The 18,803-nt window shown below is 40.6% G+C and overlaps 1 protein-coding gene across 2 annotated transcripts; it reads right to left on the bottom strand.

Moving 5' to 3' along the window:
• Positions 1-168: 168 nt before the first annotated feature.
• clpxb (caseinolytic mitochondrial matrix peptidase chaperone subunit Xb) lies at positions 169-11,691 on the bottom strand. 2 transcript variants are annotated; one of them, XM_034204690.1, is made up of 15 exons: positions 11,359-11,691; positions 10,823-10,900; positions 9,757-9,917; positions 9,515-9,629; positions 8,616-8,770; positions 8,326-8,485; positions 7,263-7,304; positions 5,346-5,522; positions 4,273-4,437; positions 3,349-3,437; positions 3,020-3,184; positions 2,632-2,931; positions 1,841-1,933; positions 1,645-1,751; positions 169-1,516 (listed from the first exon to the last, which is right to left on the bottom strand). In XM_034204690.1, the coding sequence occupies exons 2-15, from the start codon at positions 10,875-10,877 to the stop codon at positions 1,426-1,428; spliced, it is 1,875 nt and encodes a 624-aa protein (XP_034060581.1). In that variant the 5' UTR covers positions 10,878-10,900; positions 11,359-11,691; the 3' UTR covers positions 169-1,425. The 2 variants fall into 2 exon arrangements, with proteins under 2 accessions (XP_034060581.1, XP_034060582.1); XM_034204691.1 differs by lacking the exon at positions 7,263-7,304 and having other exon boundaries at positions 11,359-11,690.
• Positions 11,692-18,803: the final 7,112 nt, after the last annotated feature.

Raw genomic sequence — 18,803 nt, 5'->3', positions numbered from 1 at the left:
TGCCAAAGCTACATTATATGTTGAAAATCAAATATAACAAGAACAAATATGTTTATCAAGATCATTTCCTGTTTCCTGTGTGGAAGAATGTTGCACTGACTGATAATGAAATCATTGTAGAGCATGATGTGGTCTGTAGAAGTAAAAATGGGAAGCACAATCGAAAAGTATTGTACAGAGATTTACATTTTATTTATATATTTTAAACAATCACAATAAATGTTGGATTCACAAACTTGGGTCGGGGGTACAGGTTCTGTAACAGACCTCTGAAAACAGGAAAAGCAGTTTTAAACTTAACTTAAAAGAAAACTTAAAAGCAAAGGGAGAACAGGTCTACTTTAATCTCATGTTATAGCACAGACAGCGTTTTAAAGAGTACAGCAGCGTGGTTCAGTTCTGTCAGAGAGCAACGAGGCTTGATTACAGACGGGTGCACCGAGATACTTTAGTAACAGGATATTACATCACTAACAGAGAGGTGAGTTTCCAACACTGGGGTACGCACAAAGAAATAAAAATACTTGTGCTGTTCTGAGGGGGGACTGACACAGCAGGTTCAGAGCCAACTGGAAGAGATTATCCTTCTGATTATAATCTGGTTAATAACGCTTGGGTAGACCATTTTAAAATGTGATTTTGTCAGGTACTGGTTATCTGTTCATCTACCTGCTGATCCTGCAGAGTCCTGTGGGGAGGTGTGTGAGCAAAACGATACATTTTCTAAAGACTGGGCTACAAGAGGAAGCAAAACACTGAAAAATAACCATTCTTGCTGCTTTAAAAAAGGTCACCATAATTATTATTATTAACCTGCTTGTTTAGTTTGCTGGGGCGTTACACTTCACAATGTGTTCATCTATTTAAAGTTCAAGGCTTACAAACTGTTTACAAATGCTACGTCAGCAGCACTTACAGCCCAGTTTGACTGTGAACACCATTATTACAATGGTGGTAAAGAAGACAACATATTGATGTGCTCGTGGAATTATGCCCTTTTGATTCAAGGCATTACTTGACTTGGTAACATCACGTCTACACTTTTTCAGCTCCACTTTTTTTTTTCCAAGTGTACAGTATGATCCCATCGTTTCCATTTGCTTCCCTTGCCTTTACAGTCAGTCACCACAAAAAGAAAAAAACTAGCTACAGATCCTTTCATGAATAAAATTGCATTATCTTTATATAGATACAAATTTGAACAAATCCCCAGAGATTGAAATATTTTATAAAGGCCCACCCTGCGAGTGCACCGCTAGAGAATTAACGTTTCAGATGCACGGGACCAAAGGACTCGTCGTGAAAACACCAGCCTTCAATACTTCTACTACAGTGTCCACAGCTTGTTTGTCGGGGGTGTCCAAAGATTCATAGCGATCTAATGGTTTCAGAGACTGTCTTTAGGTGAATTGAGAGACATGTGGTTCAGTTGTTAGCAGCGTCCGCCTGCCGAGGCCAGTTCTCCTCCTCGACGCCCGAGTCGTATTCCTCCTCTGTAGACTCCTTGGCTGGAGCTCTGAAATTCAAATGGAGACTCAAGTTCAGGTTTCACACCGCAAAACATTGTGGCCTCAAGGAGCTTGATTGAGGAATCTGATCTCCAACATTACACACTTGTGGATCTGTGAGCAGAGAAACACTGACCTGATATATCTGGGTTGTGATTTTCCCAGGACGATGTCTTTGTTCAGCTCAACAGCCATGATGTCAGAGTGTGGCACCTCAAACATGGGCTCGAGGAGGAGCATTTCCTATGAAGAGTGAGGATGTGTTCAATGAGTGTTACATCAACAGGACAACAGGAGTATTCAAGTTTGAAACCTGTCATAAAGACACATACCATGATGGACCTGAGCCCACGAGCTCCGGTTTTCCTCTCCAGAGCCATACGGGCTATGGCCATCAAGGCATCTGGGGTCACGTTGAGTTCACACTGAAAAAACAAACACTGCAGATTAATTTGAAATTCTACATATACAAACATTCAGAGTTAAACAAATAGACCCCTGAGAGTTACATCCCTGCACTCTTTTTTATGCAGATCTGACACAAGAAAAGCGAGCTGCCTGTCAGCCACCAGTGAGACGGAACTCTACCAGTAATGTGTACTCGCAGGTTTTTAATTACATGACCCTGCTTTGTGTTGTGACATCAGCTCAGTGGAAACCCCCACTCAATGGCATCCGCACTAAGCAAATGCAGTGGTCTCATTCAAATAAATGAGGGGGCTGTGTTTGCTTAACACAGTGCTGCTGCCTGTCTGAATACAGCTTTACAAGTCAAATAAATAGATTACAAAATATATAGATTGTTTTGACGGGGGTTAATCAGTGTTAGAAATATTGGACATTACTCCGGATAATCCACAGCAACTTGCAAATGTATCACCATGCAGAACCATGCATGCCTGTACTCATGGACAGAGGCTTGTGCTCACTCCTTAGCGGTCGCTTTGTTACAACAAGCCTATTTCGTTTCATTACATGTTAAAGAAGGCAGACATTTCTACGGCTGATATCTCCAACGCGAGGCAACTCAAAGCAAAACTATCAGGATTGACATTTCCTAAAAATGATGGGGTATTATTGGCTCAACGCTCCCTTCAACACAGTACTGTAGCAGCCACCTTACATTGTCCATGCTGAACAGAGCCTGGTACTGGGGCACCACAGCGTTGCGTGGCTCCGTCAGGATTCGGACTAGCGTCTCTTGGTCCAGGCTGTGCAGAGGGACGACCACAGGAAGACGCCCCACAAACTCTGGGATCATCCCGAAATCGATCAGGTCTCTGGCCTCCACGACCTTCAGCAGCCGGTCCTTCTCCTCGATCTCCAGCAGGGTGTCCGTCTCTCCGCTGGTGTTGGCCTGGTCTGCGGCGGCCGCTGCACGGCGGCCCTGCCCCATGTTGGAGGGAGTTCCAAAACCCAAATACTGGGGAGTAATGAAACAAGAGGAACAAGTTAGAGTGACTCTGTGAGCTGACTATCTGAGGACACAAACAAGTCACATTAAAACGTACCTTTTCATTCTTTCTTCTGCTGATGATTCTGTCGAGTCCGTTGAAAGCACCGGATGCCACAAACAGGATGTTCGTTGTGTCGACCTGCACCGTTTCTCCTCTCAGCTTCCTGGAGTTCTTCTCAGGAACATTGACGATGGTGCCCTCCAACAGTTTGAGCAACCCCTGACGGCGAGGAAAAGAAAACAACCATCAATATTTAACAACAAAGCATCAGGATACTCGTAACAGTAAATAAATCCAATGTGCTGCCGTATTTATAAATCAAAGCTGTGTCTATAAAGAAATGCGTTGAATGTCTTTTGAGTGCAATCGGGTTGAATACTGACCTGCTGGACTCCCTCTCCTCCTACATCTCTCAGCTGATGGATTCCAGGCACACTGCCAATCTTATCCACCTCATCCAGAAACACAATACCTGCACATGAAACACAACACAGCATTAGTTTCACATCTCGAAACTGCATGACGGCAGCCTCAGTCTTAACTCCACTGTCTGCAGACATTTAAACACTCTTAATGTCATATTAGTAACATCACATAACATGATAAAAAGGTCCAAATGATCCAACCACTGCAAAGTAAAGTAAGTCGATATCAGTTTCATTTTTGACAAGGGTGACTCACTGCTGCGGGGAGAAACCCTTGTCAAAATGGAACTGATGTTTATTTTTGTTCATCCAAGGTTTTTTTTTTTTTTTCCTTCCTCTCCATGCTAGCACCTACGATAAGATCAAGCCACTTATACAACACCCATGGAAGGAATTGACATAAATATGCACAATGAAACAGTTGAGGAATAATGCGGTTACTGCTGTAGAAGTAAACATTATTTTAACAAGGGTTGAGTCTCCCAGAGTTTAGATTTAACAAGATTGTCATGGCATTGCTTTATAGACTTGAATCTGTAACAATGTAACATTTATAAGCTGTTAAAAGATCTGTGTATATATGAGCGAGTGCAATGAAAACAAAGGTGGTTCTGTTTTATACTGTATGACGGCTAATGGAGGATAGAGGTCACAGTGTCGTGATGTTTATATTGACGAGACTCTTTCGCCTTGTATAAACATCTGCACTGTTTTGGTTTTCTGCTAAATTTCTCTTTTTAACACGGCTAACAAAACCAACTGCACATCCCTTTAGATTTGAATATGGAGTACTGTGTATGTGCCGATTCAGAATGCCCATATGACATGTGTCCTATCAGAGGAGATTTGTCCACCTTTGACTGCATGTTATTTTAAAGTCACCTTGCTGTGCTTTCTCCACTGAATAGTTGGCATCTTGCAGCAGTTTGGCAATAACTGACTCGATGTCTTCTCCCACGTATCCAGCTTGAGTTAGTGTGGTGCAATCGCATATGGCAAAAGGAACATCCAGACAACGTGCCAGGGTCTGCGCCAACAATGTCTTTCCTGGGGAAAAGAAAACACAAAACAAACATAGTACAAACTATTTTTGAAACACACTTATGTTAACACGTACACTGAATATTAAAGTGTTTAAAACTGAATGATGAAGCATACGTTAGTGCTGCATTTACAGTATTAACAACAGTTCCTAAGAGTGGTGATTCTTTTCCAAAATAAAAGGTTTTTGACAGCAGGGCATTCCTAATGCTTTTTAAATACATGGTGAAATCCATTAAATGTACTTTTTCATTCCACAAAATGAACCATACTTTGATGTTTTACACAATAAGAATAAGAAGATCTTCCGGCTGTCTGGTTTGGTTGGGGATTGTTATCAAACTGATATAAAACAATATCATGTAGGACAGGGCTATTCAATGGGCGGCCCGCGGGCCAAATCCGGCCCCGGGGTGATATTTACTGGCCCTTTGAGTATAATGTTAAAAAGTAATCACATTTTGTTTGTTTTGGGCCAGAGTGGCTTTATTCCAGAGAGGGCGCTACATTGAGAGATAGAGGGGAAGACATTGCCTGAAAACTTTGGCGGGCTCTAGCTACTGTAGTGACAACTCCTGTCATTGATTGCATCTCTGCGTGAATAATTAGATAATTCCACCTAAATGAAATCAAATGAAATGATGTTGATGGTTAAATCAGCTTCACATGTAGGCCTACTGAGTTCTGAACCTGCCATTTAGATCTAGAAAGGCCTTGGGGCGATGTTGTTTGATTGAATTAAACACAATATACGCACTCCACTATGCTGTTCTATCTGAAGCTCTTAATATGATTGCTCATATTTCAAGCCATCTTTTCCCCGGCCCCTTGCTTTGGATCATTTTCATCAACTGGCCCCCGTTCCAAACTAATTGAATAGCCCTGATGTAGGACATAGTGGACAGGACACTGACCTGAGCCAGTGGGACCTAGAAGTATGATGTTGCTCTTCTCCAGTTTGATGTCGGTGTGTGTGGAGTCCAGCACCTCCCCGCCTCTCTTCTCCTGAGGCGCCTGCTGGCTGGCCTGCTGCTGCATGGACGCCCCGAGAGCGTTTCCATGAGGACTGATGCCTGCAATCTGCAGCAGCTCTGCAACACAAAGCAAAGACACAGGGGTCAGCTGAGTGAGGATAGGTTTCAACTTCTGCACAATTTAAACAGGCCATCCATTTTAAGTAGGGATGCTCTGATCGCCAATTTTGGGGCCGATCGCCGGAATCACTTTTGGCCGATACCGATCCGATCGAGTGGGCGGGGCCTATGGGGATCTTCCATTTAAAGTGATGTTTAAAACTCAGTTAATGGGGCTCATTCACTGGCGCTTCCACAAACAACAACCAACATAATTATTACATTCAAATGAAGTACATTATTCAAGTTAACATTAACTTTGGATAATAACACGGGAGAAATGAGCGGAAGCGCTCTCTTTTCCTCTCTCCCCCTCTCTCTCTCCTGACAGCCCGTCAGTATCTCAAGCAGCTCACTGATCCAGTAATGAGTGACCCGACAGTGAAGAATACATATATGTATAACTAGTTTAGCTTGTTCCAGAGGTACATAAAATAGCTAAGTGTGTGTGTTGCTCCGCTCACCGGTGAAGCCATTTTGGCGAGCTTGTTTTGCCGCGCACAGAGAAAAGTGTCATGTATTTTACGTCATGCTCTCACGATCGGCATTTTTAGAGAGCACCGATCGATCGGCAGAGAGTGAGTATCGGACGATATCGATCGGCGGCCGATAGGAGCATCCCTAATTTTAAGGAAGTTTGTGTCAAACTGTGCATAGAAACATTGCCATGTGCAGTCTTAACATATACATGGCCTAGTCAGTGTGGAGTTACTAGGTGAGGAGAGCAGGGCTGGAAATAGAGAAGGTACAGATGTGAATGCAGGTCACCGAGTTACCTCATTGTCCAGTAAATCAGAGATTAACAGGCTTAAATCATTTTGCTTCAGTTCTGAAAATGATAGTTCAATCAGTCGTCACTACTCTGAAACTAGAGATGTTCCCAAAAAGTATATTAAGTGATTCATTTGCTGTAGTAATGTATAGCTTCTAATCTGATTCTTTATGTTTTGTATAAACTTACAATAACTTACCAAGAATTTCTACCCGAATTAAAATCTGACTGAAGAGCTACAAGTCTGTACAATTTTGGCATTTGTGCAACTTGGAAAAAAAAAGAAATCATAGATTATGATTAGGTGGCTGTGATTTTTTGGGTGGTGCCTCTAATGCAGGGGTGTCAAACTCAAGGCCCGGGGCCGAATCCGGCCCGTGACTTCATTTTATGTGGCCCCACAAGAGCTTGCAAAGAATATCATATGTTTATTATACGGTGACATGCCGCTTTACAGGAGCACGTTGCCCATAAACTACATACAATAAACCTGTTTCTGATTCTGATGTCCCACAATGCATCTCTCATTTGACTTTTCTCAGAATTTGCCTTTTTTTCTTCTAAATATTCATTTTTTCTCAGAATCTGATATTTTTTTCAAAATGTTACTTTTTTTCCCAGAATTTGGCTTTTTTTTTTTACATAACTTTGTGACATTCTCACTGAAGAGACTTGCAATTATTTCCCCTAAAGTTCTGCTTTCAGACGTAGTTAATTATTAAGTTATTACCCTATGTGATAATAATCCAATGCAGAGGCAATAATGTAATATAATGCATTATTTTATATATACGATATATTTATATAGTCTTATATATAAAACTGGCCCTTTGAGTGATGACCATGATGCTAATGTGGCCCGAGATGAAATTGAGTTTGACACCCCTGCTCTAATGACACAAGAGTAAGGCGGACCAATCACTTACTTGTGAACCTGTACTCATCCTCTCGTCTTCTCATCTCTAGCTCTACAGAGAGAGGGTGAAAGTACTCAAATCAATATTATCAATAATCATTACCATTAGGGCACTATGGTTATCAGCTAAAACCTCTATACAACCGGTGTCGTCAAATATTGAACAAATGCCAAAAAGATTACAATTCACAACAAGTTATAATTTAAAAGACACAGCTGCAATCTCTCTAATTAGTTATTTGAATAGATTTGATTAATAAATAGCTCTTGATTACGTCTGAATGTGTAAAAAATGTAATATATTTTCCCTTAAATGTAATTGCTTGAACAATTGCATTTTCTTTCTGTGAACACTGGCATGCCAACAAACGGTAACTTATAACAATGGCTGGAGCCGTTTTGCGCGGTTGCATCTCCTCCGTTTACTTTATCAGGAGATTTATAAAACAGCCTTGTTGGTGGTATAATATTCAAATTTAGTTTTTAATTAGTGTTTGAAATATACTGTTGGATCGTCTCAGAAACATATTCAAAACCCAAATGGTAGAACCTAATCTGTTTTTAATTACAGGTCCCTGTGTTTGTCTCACTCTCTCCCCACTTCCTCTCTGACTGCTGTGAAGAATGGAATGAAAACAAAGATGGCGTCCAAAAGTAGGTCAAAGTTCAGGACTACATATTTGAGCAAAACAAATATAGTCCAAGAAAAACAAGAGACAGAACCTTTTGTGAAAGTCACTTGAAAGGCAAATTGCCTTTTTCGATTGTATCTTGGGAGCTTTGAAGCTCAGACAAGAAATATGTTAGGGGTTTTGTAAAACTTTCATTTTCTTTTCTACATACTCCTGTGTTTACCAACTATCAGACTACAATAATGGTCTTGTTTAAAGTTGGAAAAATAACAGATTATGTAGTGATGTACGTATTAGAATATGTACATCACTATTCATTAACATGAATCTTCTTCATCAAAACAAACACATTAGAAATAGCATGATCTAATGTAAAGCTGGGTGGGATTTAGACCTAAGAGCAGCAGAATAAAACCCTCTACAGACGACAGTAATACTGACCCCGGGGTGTGAGGGAAGGCTGCTTTTCCACCTCCACCTGCTGTCGACTCCCAGCAGGAATGTTGTTGTAGATACGCTTGTAGTGATTGTACACGGCCACGGCTAACACCTTTTTAGCATATGACTGGCCAACAACAAACTTGTCGAGGTAAGCATATATCTGGAAAAATGAATTTATATTTCAATACAGTATCAAACTATAACAGACATGTGTATTACAATGTGTTGTGCAACATGTCAATGGAAGTTTCATAAAAGCACAATATTGTCTTCCTGCTTCGATTTCTCACCTTCTTAGGGGGAGGGGGCGGTTTCTGTGAAAATGCCAGTTTCACTGCCTCCGCAGCGGACTCAGGCTCTTTGTTTAGCCCCTTCTTAGAGTCCGTTTCAGACAGAACCACGAAAAAGTGATGGCATTTCTCACATTTGACAAATCGTGTTGATGCTACAAAAGAACAATGCAAAACGTATTAAACACTGAAACATTTCACACTGGTTGATTAAAAAACATTTGCAACATTTAACATTTTCAAGAAAATGTGTTTTGCAGATCATTAAGCTGACTGAAAATCAAACCAAAAATAACTGTTTAGATTGAAGTAGTTTCCCTTTTTTCTGAAATGAACAAATGGCATACGGGGAAACTTGCTGATAAATCTACATGATGCAACAGGATAAATGGGAAAAACAAATAGCTGTTACACGTTGCACTCTTTGCTACAATGCACTTCAACCGGTCATCAGGCAGTTGATAATCAGAGGACGACACATTGCTGCACAATCTAACAATATAAACCACACTTCTAAGTTGAAGCAAGCAGCCGTTTATCCCATAGTTAATGTTGCAACCCAAGCAGAAAACAATGTTGTTGGATAACAATAAACCCAAACTCTCAGTGTTTACTTGCAGGTTGTCTTCTTGACAAGTTGTGCCAGGAAATGACTTATGATGGATGTTTGTGGTGTACCCTTGTTGTGCTGTTTGTTTATATTTATTTCAGTCCACCATCACACTTTGTAACACAGAACATTTAAAAAAAAATCCTGGATAAAACATTTGCATATCTGACGAGGCACTATGCTGTACTTTTATCTCTGTTTATTCAGTCACTGCATCAACCATCTCCCTCTGTATCCGACTCCTACCTGTCTTGGTAAATGATTGTCTGATATTAAGAAGGTAACTCACACACAAAGGTCTCTACATGTGTGCAGGGGTCTCCACATTTAGGGCAGCGTAGCTGGCTTCCTCCCTTTCCTGAACCACCAGAGCCAGAGAGTCTTTTCCCCTCACTGACGCTTTTCTGTGTAGAAAGAGACCCTGTCAGCACATGTGTCATTGTATTACTAGTATCTGTTCCATGTATAACATTGTGTGTTAATACTCCCATGGAACAGAGCTACAAGTACATGTATCTTCCAAGAGCTTACCTTTCCACCATCACTTCCACTGTCCTTTGTTGTCCCATCTTTAGCGGCATAGCAGACCGCAGTCTCTGAGAACGACCTCACCCTGACCCGGAGAGGGAGGTGAGTTTCCCGAGACCCATGACGACTCAGAGAAAACAACTGGATGCGGGAGCAGGACAATCCTGTAAACACAACAGCAACATGCCTATTGATTTCCAATGCAAACATACATTTTCTAATACAGTTATTTTGTTTACCAATACAAAACATATTCCAATGCATAATAATAGGGCAACAAACTAAATTAAGAATGTCATTGTACTTTTATCGTGGTAATAGTCCTAAAGTGAGAAATTGAATTCAAATTAACAAATTAATAATTCCACTTATTTTATAACCAAACATTTAGAACAATTCCAGTTTCTCCAAGGACATTATAAGTCTGAAAATGTAACTTTGAGCTCAGATGGCCTTTTCTCCTCATTTTGTTACACTTAATAATAAATAAATATGAATAATACATGTTTTGATTAAAAAATAAAATGATCTACAGATTAATTAATAATGAACATAGTTGTTAGTTATGGCCCTATGTGCACCACTGCAGGCATATGTCACAATACATTGGATAAGTAAAAAAAAAAGCTACATAATGTTATATGCTTATATATTTCAGCTGAACACACTGCATACCATCAGGATCATCAGTCTATGAACTGATGATCCTGATGTGAATAAAGTCCACAGTTTATACATGTGCTCTAGCTATTGTACATTATGTATCCGTTATGCAAGTAGGACAGTAGCAAGTTGCTGTAACGATTTAGCTTAGCTATTGCGACATAACTATACATGTACTGATTAGTATTTTTCCATGTGTCAATACAACATAAGGCTAATTACAGCTGTACAACTTAATGAAAAGGCTGGCTGATGTAAGAACTTCAGCTGCCCCACAGCTACACGCTAAGAAACTTTTCCACCTGCTGTTGACATATTACATGACGAGCAGCGGTCTGCAGACCCACTTCACAAACTGTAGCACAATGTCATGCAGCTTTACTGTACAATGTGTCACTTTTCTTACCTCGGTGGGCTGTGTTAAGGAACAACCTGGCAGCCGAAGTGCATGGACAGGACATGACTCCTCTTTTGGCTAAAAATCCTGAAAATAAACACCAAGTTAACACAGTGTAGTGAGAAAGAGACGCTGATTAGCCCTTAAAACATTTCATAACTTCAACGTCACTGTTAGCATTAGCAGGTCATTTGCTGCCGAAGGTGGTTTGCCTGCTGTAAACATAATCTTTTTTAAAAGTGTAATGATTAGTTGGGCTTTTACGACCTCCTGATATCTACCCGTAGCAGGACATGCCCAAACAAACAATGTAGCTAGCTGCTTTCTATAAATACACGTTAGCTACTTAAGCTAGGCCCAAGCCTGCACTACCTGCTGAAACCTCCGTTTGGACTGACAGTCAACACTGCGCAGTGAATAATCTCACTGACTTTACCCTGAAACAAGCTAGTTGTCAGGACTGTTGTTAGTTAAATACCTAGATATATTCTGACATTACTCCAGCTAAAGGTGAAAGCAATATATAACTAGCTTGTTTTACTCACAGGGCACGATGAAACCAGTCCCCTTCGGAAAACAGAAACCAATGTGCAAAGTCACAGCAGCGTTTGCCCTTTGTTTTTGTGTTGTGCCGTAGTAATGTCACAGTATCGCATTAAAATGCTAAGCTTTTGCTCCTTTAGGCCGCAGTTTCCCAGGTGGGACACGACCCAAAGTGATGTAACGCTGTTATGAACTAGGTTACGCGGCTAGCTGATAGCTAACCTTCTCTCCGGGGGTACAGTAGCTAGCAGGAGTTATTTAACCGATCTTAGTGGTAAAAGCAATATGGCGGCTGTATTCGTGTCTATGCAGTTCAAACCCATCCATGTGTGTGGAGATCTAGTGCTTCATAAGAGGCGTTGACAGCATAGACTGTATAAATAAAGGTTAACAGGGATGAACCTGGTGCGTTCAATGATCCTCGTAATGTGCTTATAGTGTTGCCTTTGGGTGACACTCGTAAATGTGTAACACTGTGTTGAATTGAATTAGTTTTAAAGCTGCAAACTACAATTCAATGCGACCCATGAATCATTCATCCCTTCTGCACTCAAACTTTTAAATTCTTGAAAAGGCTTTTAACTTGATTATTTATTTATTTATTTATTTATTATTGTGATGCTTTGAACTATTTATCGTGTAAATTGGAATTATCCACATCTGTGCCCTCCCGGGTGTATCTGTGTGTTTTTCTTCCTTGTATGTTCCTGCCTGTGTACATGACATAACTGCTGCTCATAACCAATTGCCCCTTGCGGGATTAATAAAGTTGTTGATTGATTGATTGATTGATTGATTGATTGATTGATTGATTGATTGATTGATTGATCTGTGCACTTTGACTACACTACATTTATTTCATATATCCCTCCGGTATCATTCGATTGGACTACACAAATTAGTCATTCGAGACAAAAATGTCCACTGCAAAATACTTTGATAAAAACATTATATTAAAAGGTTTTTTTCACAATTTTTTTGGGTTCAATCTTTAAAGCAACTTCCGCCCTAATAGAAAATACCAAAAATGTAATCATTTTCAGGATTTTAACCCTTTAAATGCCATTTTGAATACATGAAACCGCTGTTTTTTTTCATGATGAAAACAGAGAAAATGTGTTATTTTCCAAAAAATAAATATCTGGGGACTGGCTCTTTTTTTTTAATAACAGTCTTGGATATGTCAAAGATTATCAACAAAATGGATTGCAGAATCCTATGGGTGACGTCACGGACCCTACGTCCATTTATATATACAGTCTATGGTGTATATATATTAATGCTGCCAATTATGGGCACAAGCAATATTCACCCATTTATTAATTATATGTTTTAAATGTGAGTGTTTCCTATCCCCTAAACCTCCAGGGATGTACACAGTTTAATACTGGCAACTTCTTATTATGGGAAATACGAAAACGTCTTTTAAAACTACAACTCCCAGTAGAGACATGCCATAGATAGAGAACATGTTGCGAAACAGAATAGCCAGCATGTGTAGTTCTGGGGACGGGGTGGGGGAGGGGGGGGACGTGGTGGACCCGTTCAAATCCAGTTTTGGACTGTCTGCCGTGGTTCCATCCCATTTCAAGTGCTGTTCGAGGCTCGGCGTAACCCTCGGAGCACACTCTCCAATCACAGAGCTTGAGGACTATCACGGGGTTTGTCAAACAGCGCACATGGTGTAGTCCAAACGATAGCTGGGGATTCTGGGTAGTGTAGTGTCTTCTGCCATCCTTTACTCCGAAAATATATTTGTTTCTCCGAATCGAAGGGGAAAAATACAAAAGCATTGCACACAATTTAAACCAATCAATGTTGTGTAATTAACAAGGATAATCTGGTGTTTTTTAGTCGATGAGTAGTGCATATATCACTGTAAAATCAATCGACAGTAAGGGGAATACTTACTTCCGGGTGTACAATTCTCCGTTATCCAATGAGAATGGACGCTCACATTGCATTTAAGGGCAGCCGACACAAACGAATGCCGTGCTTCCATTAGCGTCCATAGAAGCATATGGACATCCCGGAAAGCTGAAAATGGACGCTAAGCCCCCCCCCCTTGCGTTGGAAAAAGCCGACACAGGGGACTTAACATAACGTCAACATATGCCGAACTGGGAGTGAGGATGTGTTGGTCTTTGAGGTAAACAGATGTATGATCTTGACCCAGCTTGACCTCGATGTTTTGAATTGTTTGGAACTTCAAAGTCCTTTGATAATGTCTCTTTAGCAAACAGACATACACAGCCATACATATACTCCTTGAAGTAAATAAAAACACCTGGCTGCAAAGCCAAAGCTTCAAATATGTGTAGTTTAGCTGGATGGTCATTTAATTCCTGTGATACGCAACAAGCAGTAAGATGAAGAGGAGCTTCTCTGTGAGACAAGAGGTCTCATGCAGCCCGTAACTTCAGCTGCAGGACTCATCCTCTGAAACAGAAATACCCTGAGAAGGAGAATCTGGTGTGGATCTGCCTGAACTGTGCTTGAAAGGAGTCAGCACAAGGATAAAACACTTTTTTGCCAAACAGTTTGCCAAACAGTTCATTTATCAGATGGGGGCAGAGAAGAAGGAACAATTCTGCCCCGAAATCCCACGTTGATACAGAGGAATCAATGAGGTCCTTTGCTGAGGAGGTTGAGGAGCTGCTGAGGAACAACACGATGGTGATGAGGTTGAGATGTATGAAGGACTACAACACCTTTTAGATGGAAAAAGCCTGATGTTCACTAAAGTGCTTAGTGATCTCCTCCTCAATCACACCACAAAGGGGACGATAGCACCAGAGATTGCCCCAGGAGTAACAAGAATATTCGTTGCGCCGCCACGTGAAGCCATGCTTAGAGAAATGATCAGATGTTTGTGGAGTCTGATCGTTCTTCGTCTGACCCTTCCCCTGAAAGTGGAGAGGACACAGAAGATCCCATCCCGTAGCTGCGTTACATTCCTCTGCACTATCCTATCCAATGTTTGCTCAAACATCTGTGGCATCAACATCCCTCCAGTTTGCCACCGAACGTCCCCCATGCAGGTGTGTCATGTCAACAATACTACTGATACTACTTCTTATACTTTACCCTCAGGGGTAAAGAATAAATCAAAGAAGGATTCCACGTCATGAATTCTTATTTATGCCACTCGTAATGGCATAACGCGTGGGCCCTGAAACCAAACCTCTGGCAGCAGGAATGTAGTGCGGCGTTTCCTCGTGAGAGGGAAACCAGATTTGAAAATGTTTTGATGTCCACCCACTGCCACGATGGACACGATCCTCCGGATAGGATAGTGCAGAGGAATGTAGCGCAGCTACGGGATGGGATCCTCTGTGTCCTCTCCACTTTCAGGGGAAGGGCCAGACGAAGAAGGATCAGACTTCACTACAAACTCCACATCAGATTCTCATTCTCATGTTTGGCAAAAAAGTGTTTTATCCTTGTGCTGACTCCTTTCAAGCACAGTTCAGGCAGATCCACACCAGATTCTCCTTCTCAGGGTGTTTCTGTTTCAGAGGATGAGTCCTGCAGCTGAAGTTAGGGGCTGCATGAGCAGATACCTCTTGTCCCACAGAGAAGCTCCTCTTCATCTTACTGGTTGTTGCGTATCACAGGAATGAAATGACCATCCAGCCAAACTACACATATTTGAAGCTTTGGCTTTGCAGCCAGGTGTTTTAATTTACTTCAAAGAGTGTATGTATCGCTGTGTATGTCTGTTTGACAAATTATCAAAAGACTTTGAAGTTCAAACAATTCAAAACATCGAGGTCAAGCTGGGTCAAGATCATACATCTGTTTACCTCAAAGACACATGAAACAGCACACATGAAAAACAAAACGCCATGAGAGCACACTTACTCCTGTCTCCTTCTCACACACAATCACTCACACACATACATGAGCCTCATCCCAATACCCCTCCTCGACTCCTCCTTTCCCTCACTCGCGTCCCTTCCTAGCATCTTAGCTCCGCCTCCGTAAGATGCGAGCGAGAGACACGAGGAGGTGCCGCGAGGACGGAGGAGTCCTCAGGTATTAATTGGGATGTCCTCGTTCACTCAAACGTCACTCTTAAACGACGTCTGTTAATGATGACGTGCACAGCTGTATCCCCTCTCGTTGGGCTTAACTGAATAACCCCTTAGAACCGGCCCATTTGTGGTTAAATATTTATTTAAATGAATGAATCTTTCTCTTGTTAGTCAAGGAATTTAATGTATGATGGTTGGTCCTGCTTTTGTGTTCCGTTTTGGTGTAAAATGTAGCCTACATTTAAATAAAAATATAATTATAGCAATGTGAAAGCCTTTTAGAAATGAATTGCACATAATAATTCCCACGGAGCTGTGAGCACTTATAGCACTTGTGACGCTTTTCCACTCATCTTCCAGTTGTCGGTTTTCCTCTGTTGAAATGGACCAGCTGTGAAGGTGGGGGCGGGGCTTTTATACGCGAGTAGTGAAAACACTTCCGCGTAGTCTGCTCGCGTGTATCCTTCCGCACCCCTCCTCCCTAACCCCTCCTCGACTCCTCCGTGTGCATTTCAGCTATTGGGACGTCCTTCAAAATGGAGTGTCTTGATCGATTTCCGGGTCAAGTCCCGGAGGAGGGGTAGAGAGGAGTCGAGGAGGGGTATTGGGATGAGGCTAAGGTATAAGGAGGTTTAATATGTAAGAGTGTGTATGAGTTTGGGAGTGAGGGAGTGAGAGAAAAAGAGAGAGAGAAAGAAAGAAAAATATGAGGCAAAAACTGCGACTTGCTGTAAACCAAATCTACTGTATATTGTTGTCTCTGTACACACACACTGTACATCCATACACACACACACACACACACACACACACACACACACACACACACACACACACACACACACACACACACACACACACACACACACACACACACACACACACACACACACACACACACACACACATTTCTCAGCTGATACCACTCTTCCACATCCATACCAACACACCTACATCATATTAGTTGCATACATGTATTCCAATGGCTGGCAGGGCCCCATTATACAACAGGCAAAGAAACCAAGAAATGACAAGCATGTAATTCAATGGTAAAATGTCACATCTGGTGATATACAGTAAAAAGGACAAATTGAACTATTTTCCTCCAATATAAAACCCTGACATTACCAAATGCATGATTTTATACCGGTATGGCGGAGAGATCAAAAGATGTGGTTATAATGGGAGTGGATGGGACATTTTTGTCCGCGAGTGGCTAATGTGTGACTTTTTTGTTTAATCTGATTCTGTGCAAAAACTAATAATCAACCAAAATCAATGTTGTTGCTAATCTTTGACATATCCAAGACTGTGTTAAAAAAAAAAGCCGACCCCCCCCAACATTTATTATATGGAAAATAACTGCCTTTTTGTGCATGTTTTTCATAGAAAAAGCAAATTCATGTTTTCAAACTGGCAGTTAAAGGGTTAAAATCCTGAACATAAGTTAACATTTGGTATTTTTGATCAGGACTGAAGTTGATTGAAAGATTTAACCCCAAAAAGTTAAAAACAATATTAATCATTTTAGAGCAGTTTTTGGAGGTGGACATTTTTGTCCCGAATGACTAATTTGTAACTTTTTTGTTCAATCTGATTTTGTGCAAAAACTAATAATCAACCAAAATCAATGTTGTTGTTAATCTTTGACATATCCAAGACTGTGATAAAAAAAGCCGACCCCCCCAACATTTGGGATGCTCTAGAAAATGTTTTAGATCTTTGAGTTCATATCATGAAAAATGGGAGCAAAAACAAAAGTGTTGCATTTATATTTGTGTTCAGTGTATTATATAACTACACTAATAATGTCCTGTTTTCGTTTTTGACAAAAAAGTGAGCTCTAGAGTAATATTTTTCTCCAGAGGAGGATTAACATTCCTATCAGTCACACTTTGCAACTTGATCTCTGCATAATACCCTCTTTGTAAATCAACATCTACAAAGTTAACAGACATAAAGTTTACAAGGGTCATTTAAAATTGAGAAAACATGTGGTATAATTGTATTGAGAGCCCCAGGTGGGCTAGCTGCATTGTTGTCTCCTCCTGGCTGGTTTTCTCTTTAAATCAATCACATGACTTTTCTTTTCTTCGCTGCTCATATCACTCTGTTAGTGGGATTAGATCAGTGCTTCTCAAAGTGTGGTCCGCGGACCACTGGTGGTCCGTGATCGCCACCTAGTAGTCCGTGAGTATATTGGTAACATTTCACATTTGAAATAAATATATACATTTAAGTTTTCCGCACTCTCGCGGGAATATCTCCGCAATGGAACGAGCTTAAGTTTCACTTTATATTGCATGATATAGCCCAGGGCAACACCTTCGTCACACATGTTGCCACTTGTTTGTACCATTTTCAGGCGATTTATAATCTGTTCTAGAAAAACGATGTGTTTTGGGATATTTGTGGAGTTAGGTGGTCCGCGAGTGTTTTTTTATTGGTTAAGTGGTCCTTGGTATGAAAAAGTTTGAGAAACACTGGATTAGATCCACTGAAGACAACGTAAGCCAGCCAGCAATAAATAAATGAAAGTAACTTTGATTTAGAAAGAGGACATGATTTTTCTCTGGCTGTGCGATCAGAATTGTAATGTTTGACCGGTATATGTTGTCTTCTGGATATTAAACCCTCTTTTTGCTCAAACTCATCTATCAGCACTCAATGTGTGTAGACTACATCTAAAGCCCTTGTTCATCATTATATGTGTTATCTTACATAACATACCCACAGTGCATCAAAATTACACGATACATTTAGTAAAATATATTTGTTTATTTCAATAACAAATATTGCAACAAATTAGGTAATATGAAAAGATTATTATAGAAGCAGACTGTTGCAGCTCTGTGAATCTCAACTGTTAAGCCCTGAGCCTGTTTTTCAGGTCTCAGGCTCGAAAATGACATTCCCAGAACAAATGACCCTTCTAAAAGGGTTAAATTAATAATCTTTTTTCTCAAAGTAATGATAAACCTATGAGTTGGATGTAGAAAAGTCAGAATCAATATAGATGTTTTTTATTTGAAAGAAAATTCAGATTGAACATAGTAAAAAACTGTAAATTATAGTGTCCGTCCAAAACATTTTTTTTACTTATAGTGAAAACTACCCTTGGATGATGGTAAGGTAGACTAAAAGCTTTAGTACAACATATAATAAGTACCCTGTATCAAGATTGATGCAAAACAAGTGAAATGTTACCTTTTTAGAGAGGTTTAGCAAAAGAAAATTGGATTTCCCCCCTTGGTCGATTTTGCTGATTGACATCTCTTTCTAACCATCAGAGCCAATGGAATCGAGGGAAAGTTCCCCATACACACACAGCTTACCAAATAAGGAGTGAGAGAGACGCATAGAAAAACCGGAAGCTGCGCTATCCTCTGGTGGCTACCATTAGCAACTAA

This window comes from Gymnodraco acuticeps, unplaced genomic scaffold, assembly GCF_902827175.1.
Source record: "Gymnodraco acuticeps unplaced genomic scaffold, fGymAcu1.1, whole genome shotgun sequence".
NCBI lineage: Eukaryota > Metazoa > Chordata > Actinopteri > Perciformes > Bathydraconidae > Gymnodraco > Gymnodraco acuticeps.
This window is presented reverse-complemented; position numbering and strand designations above follow the sequence as displayed.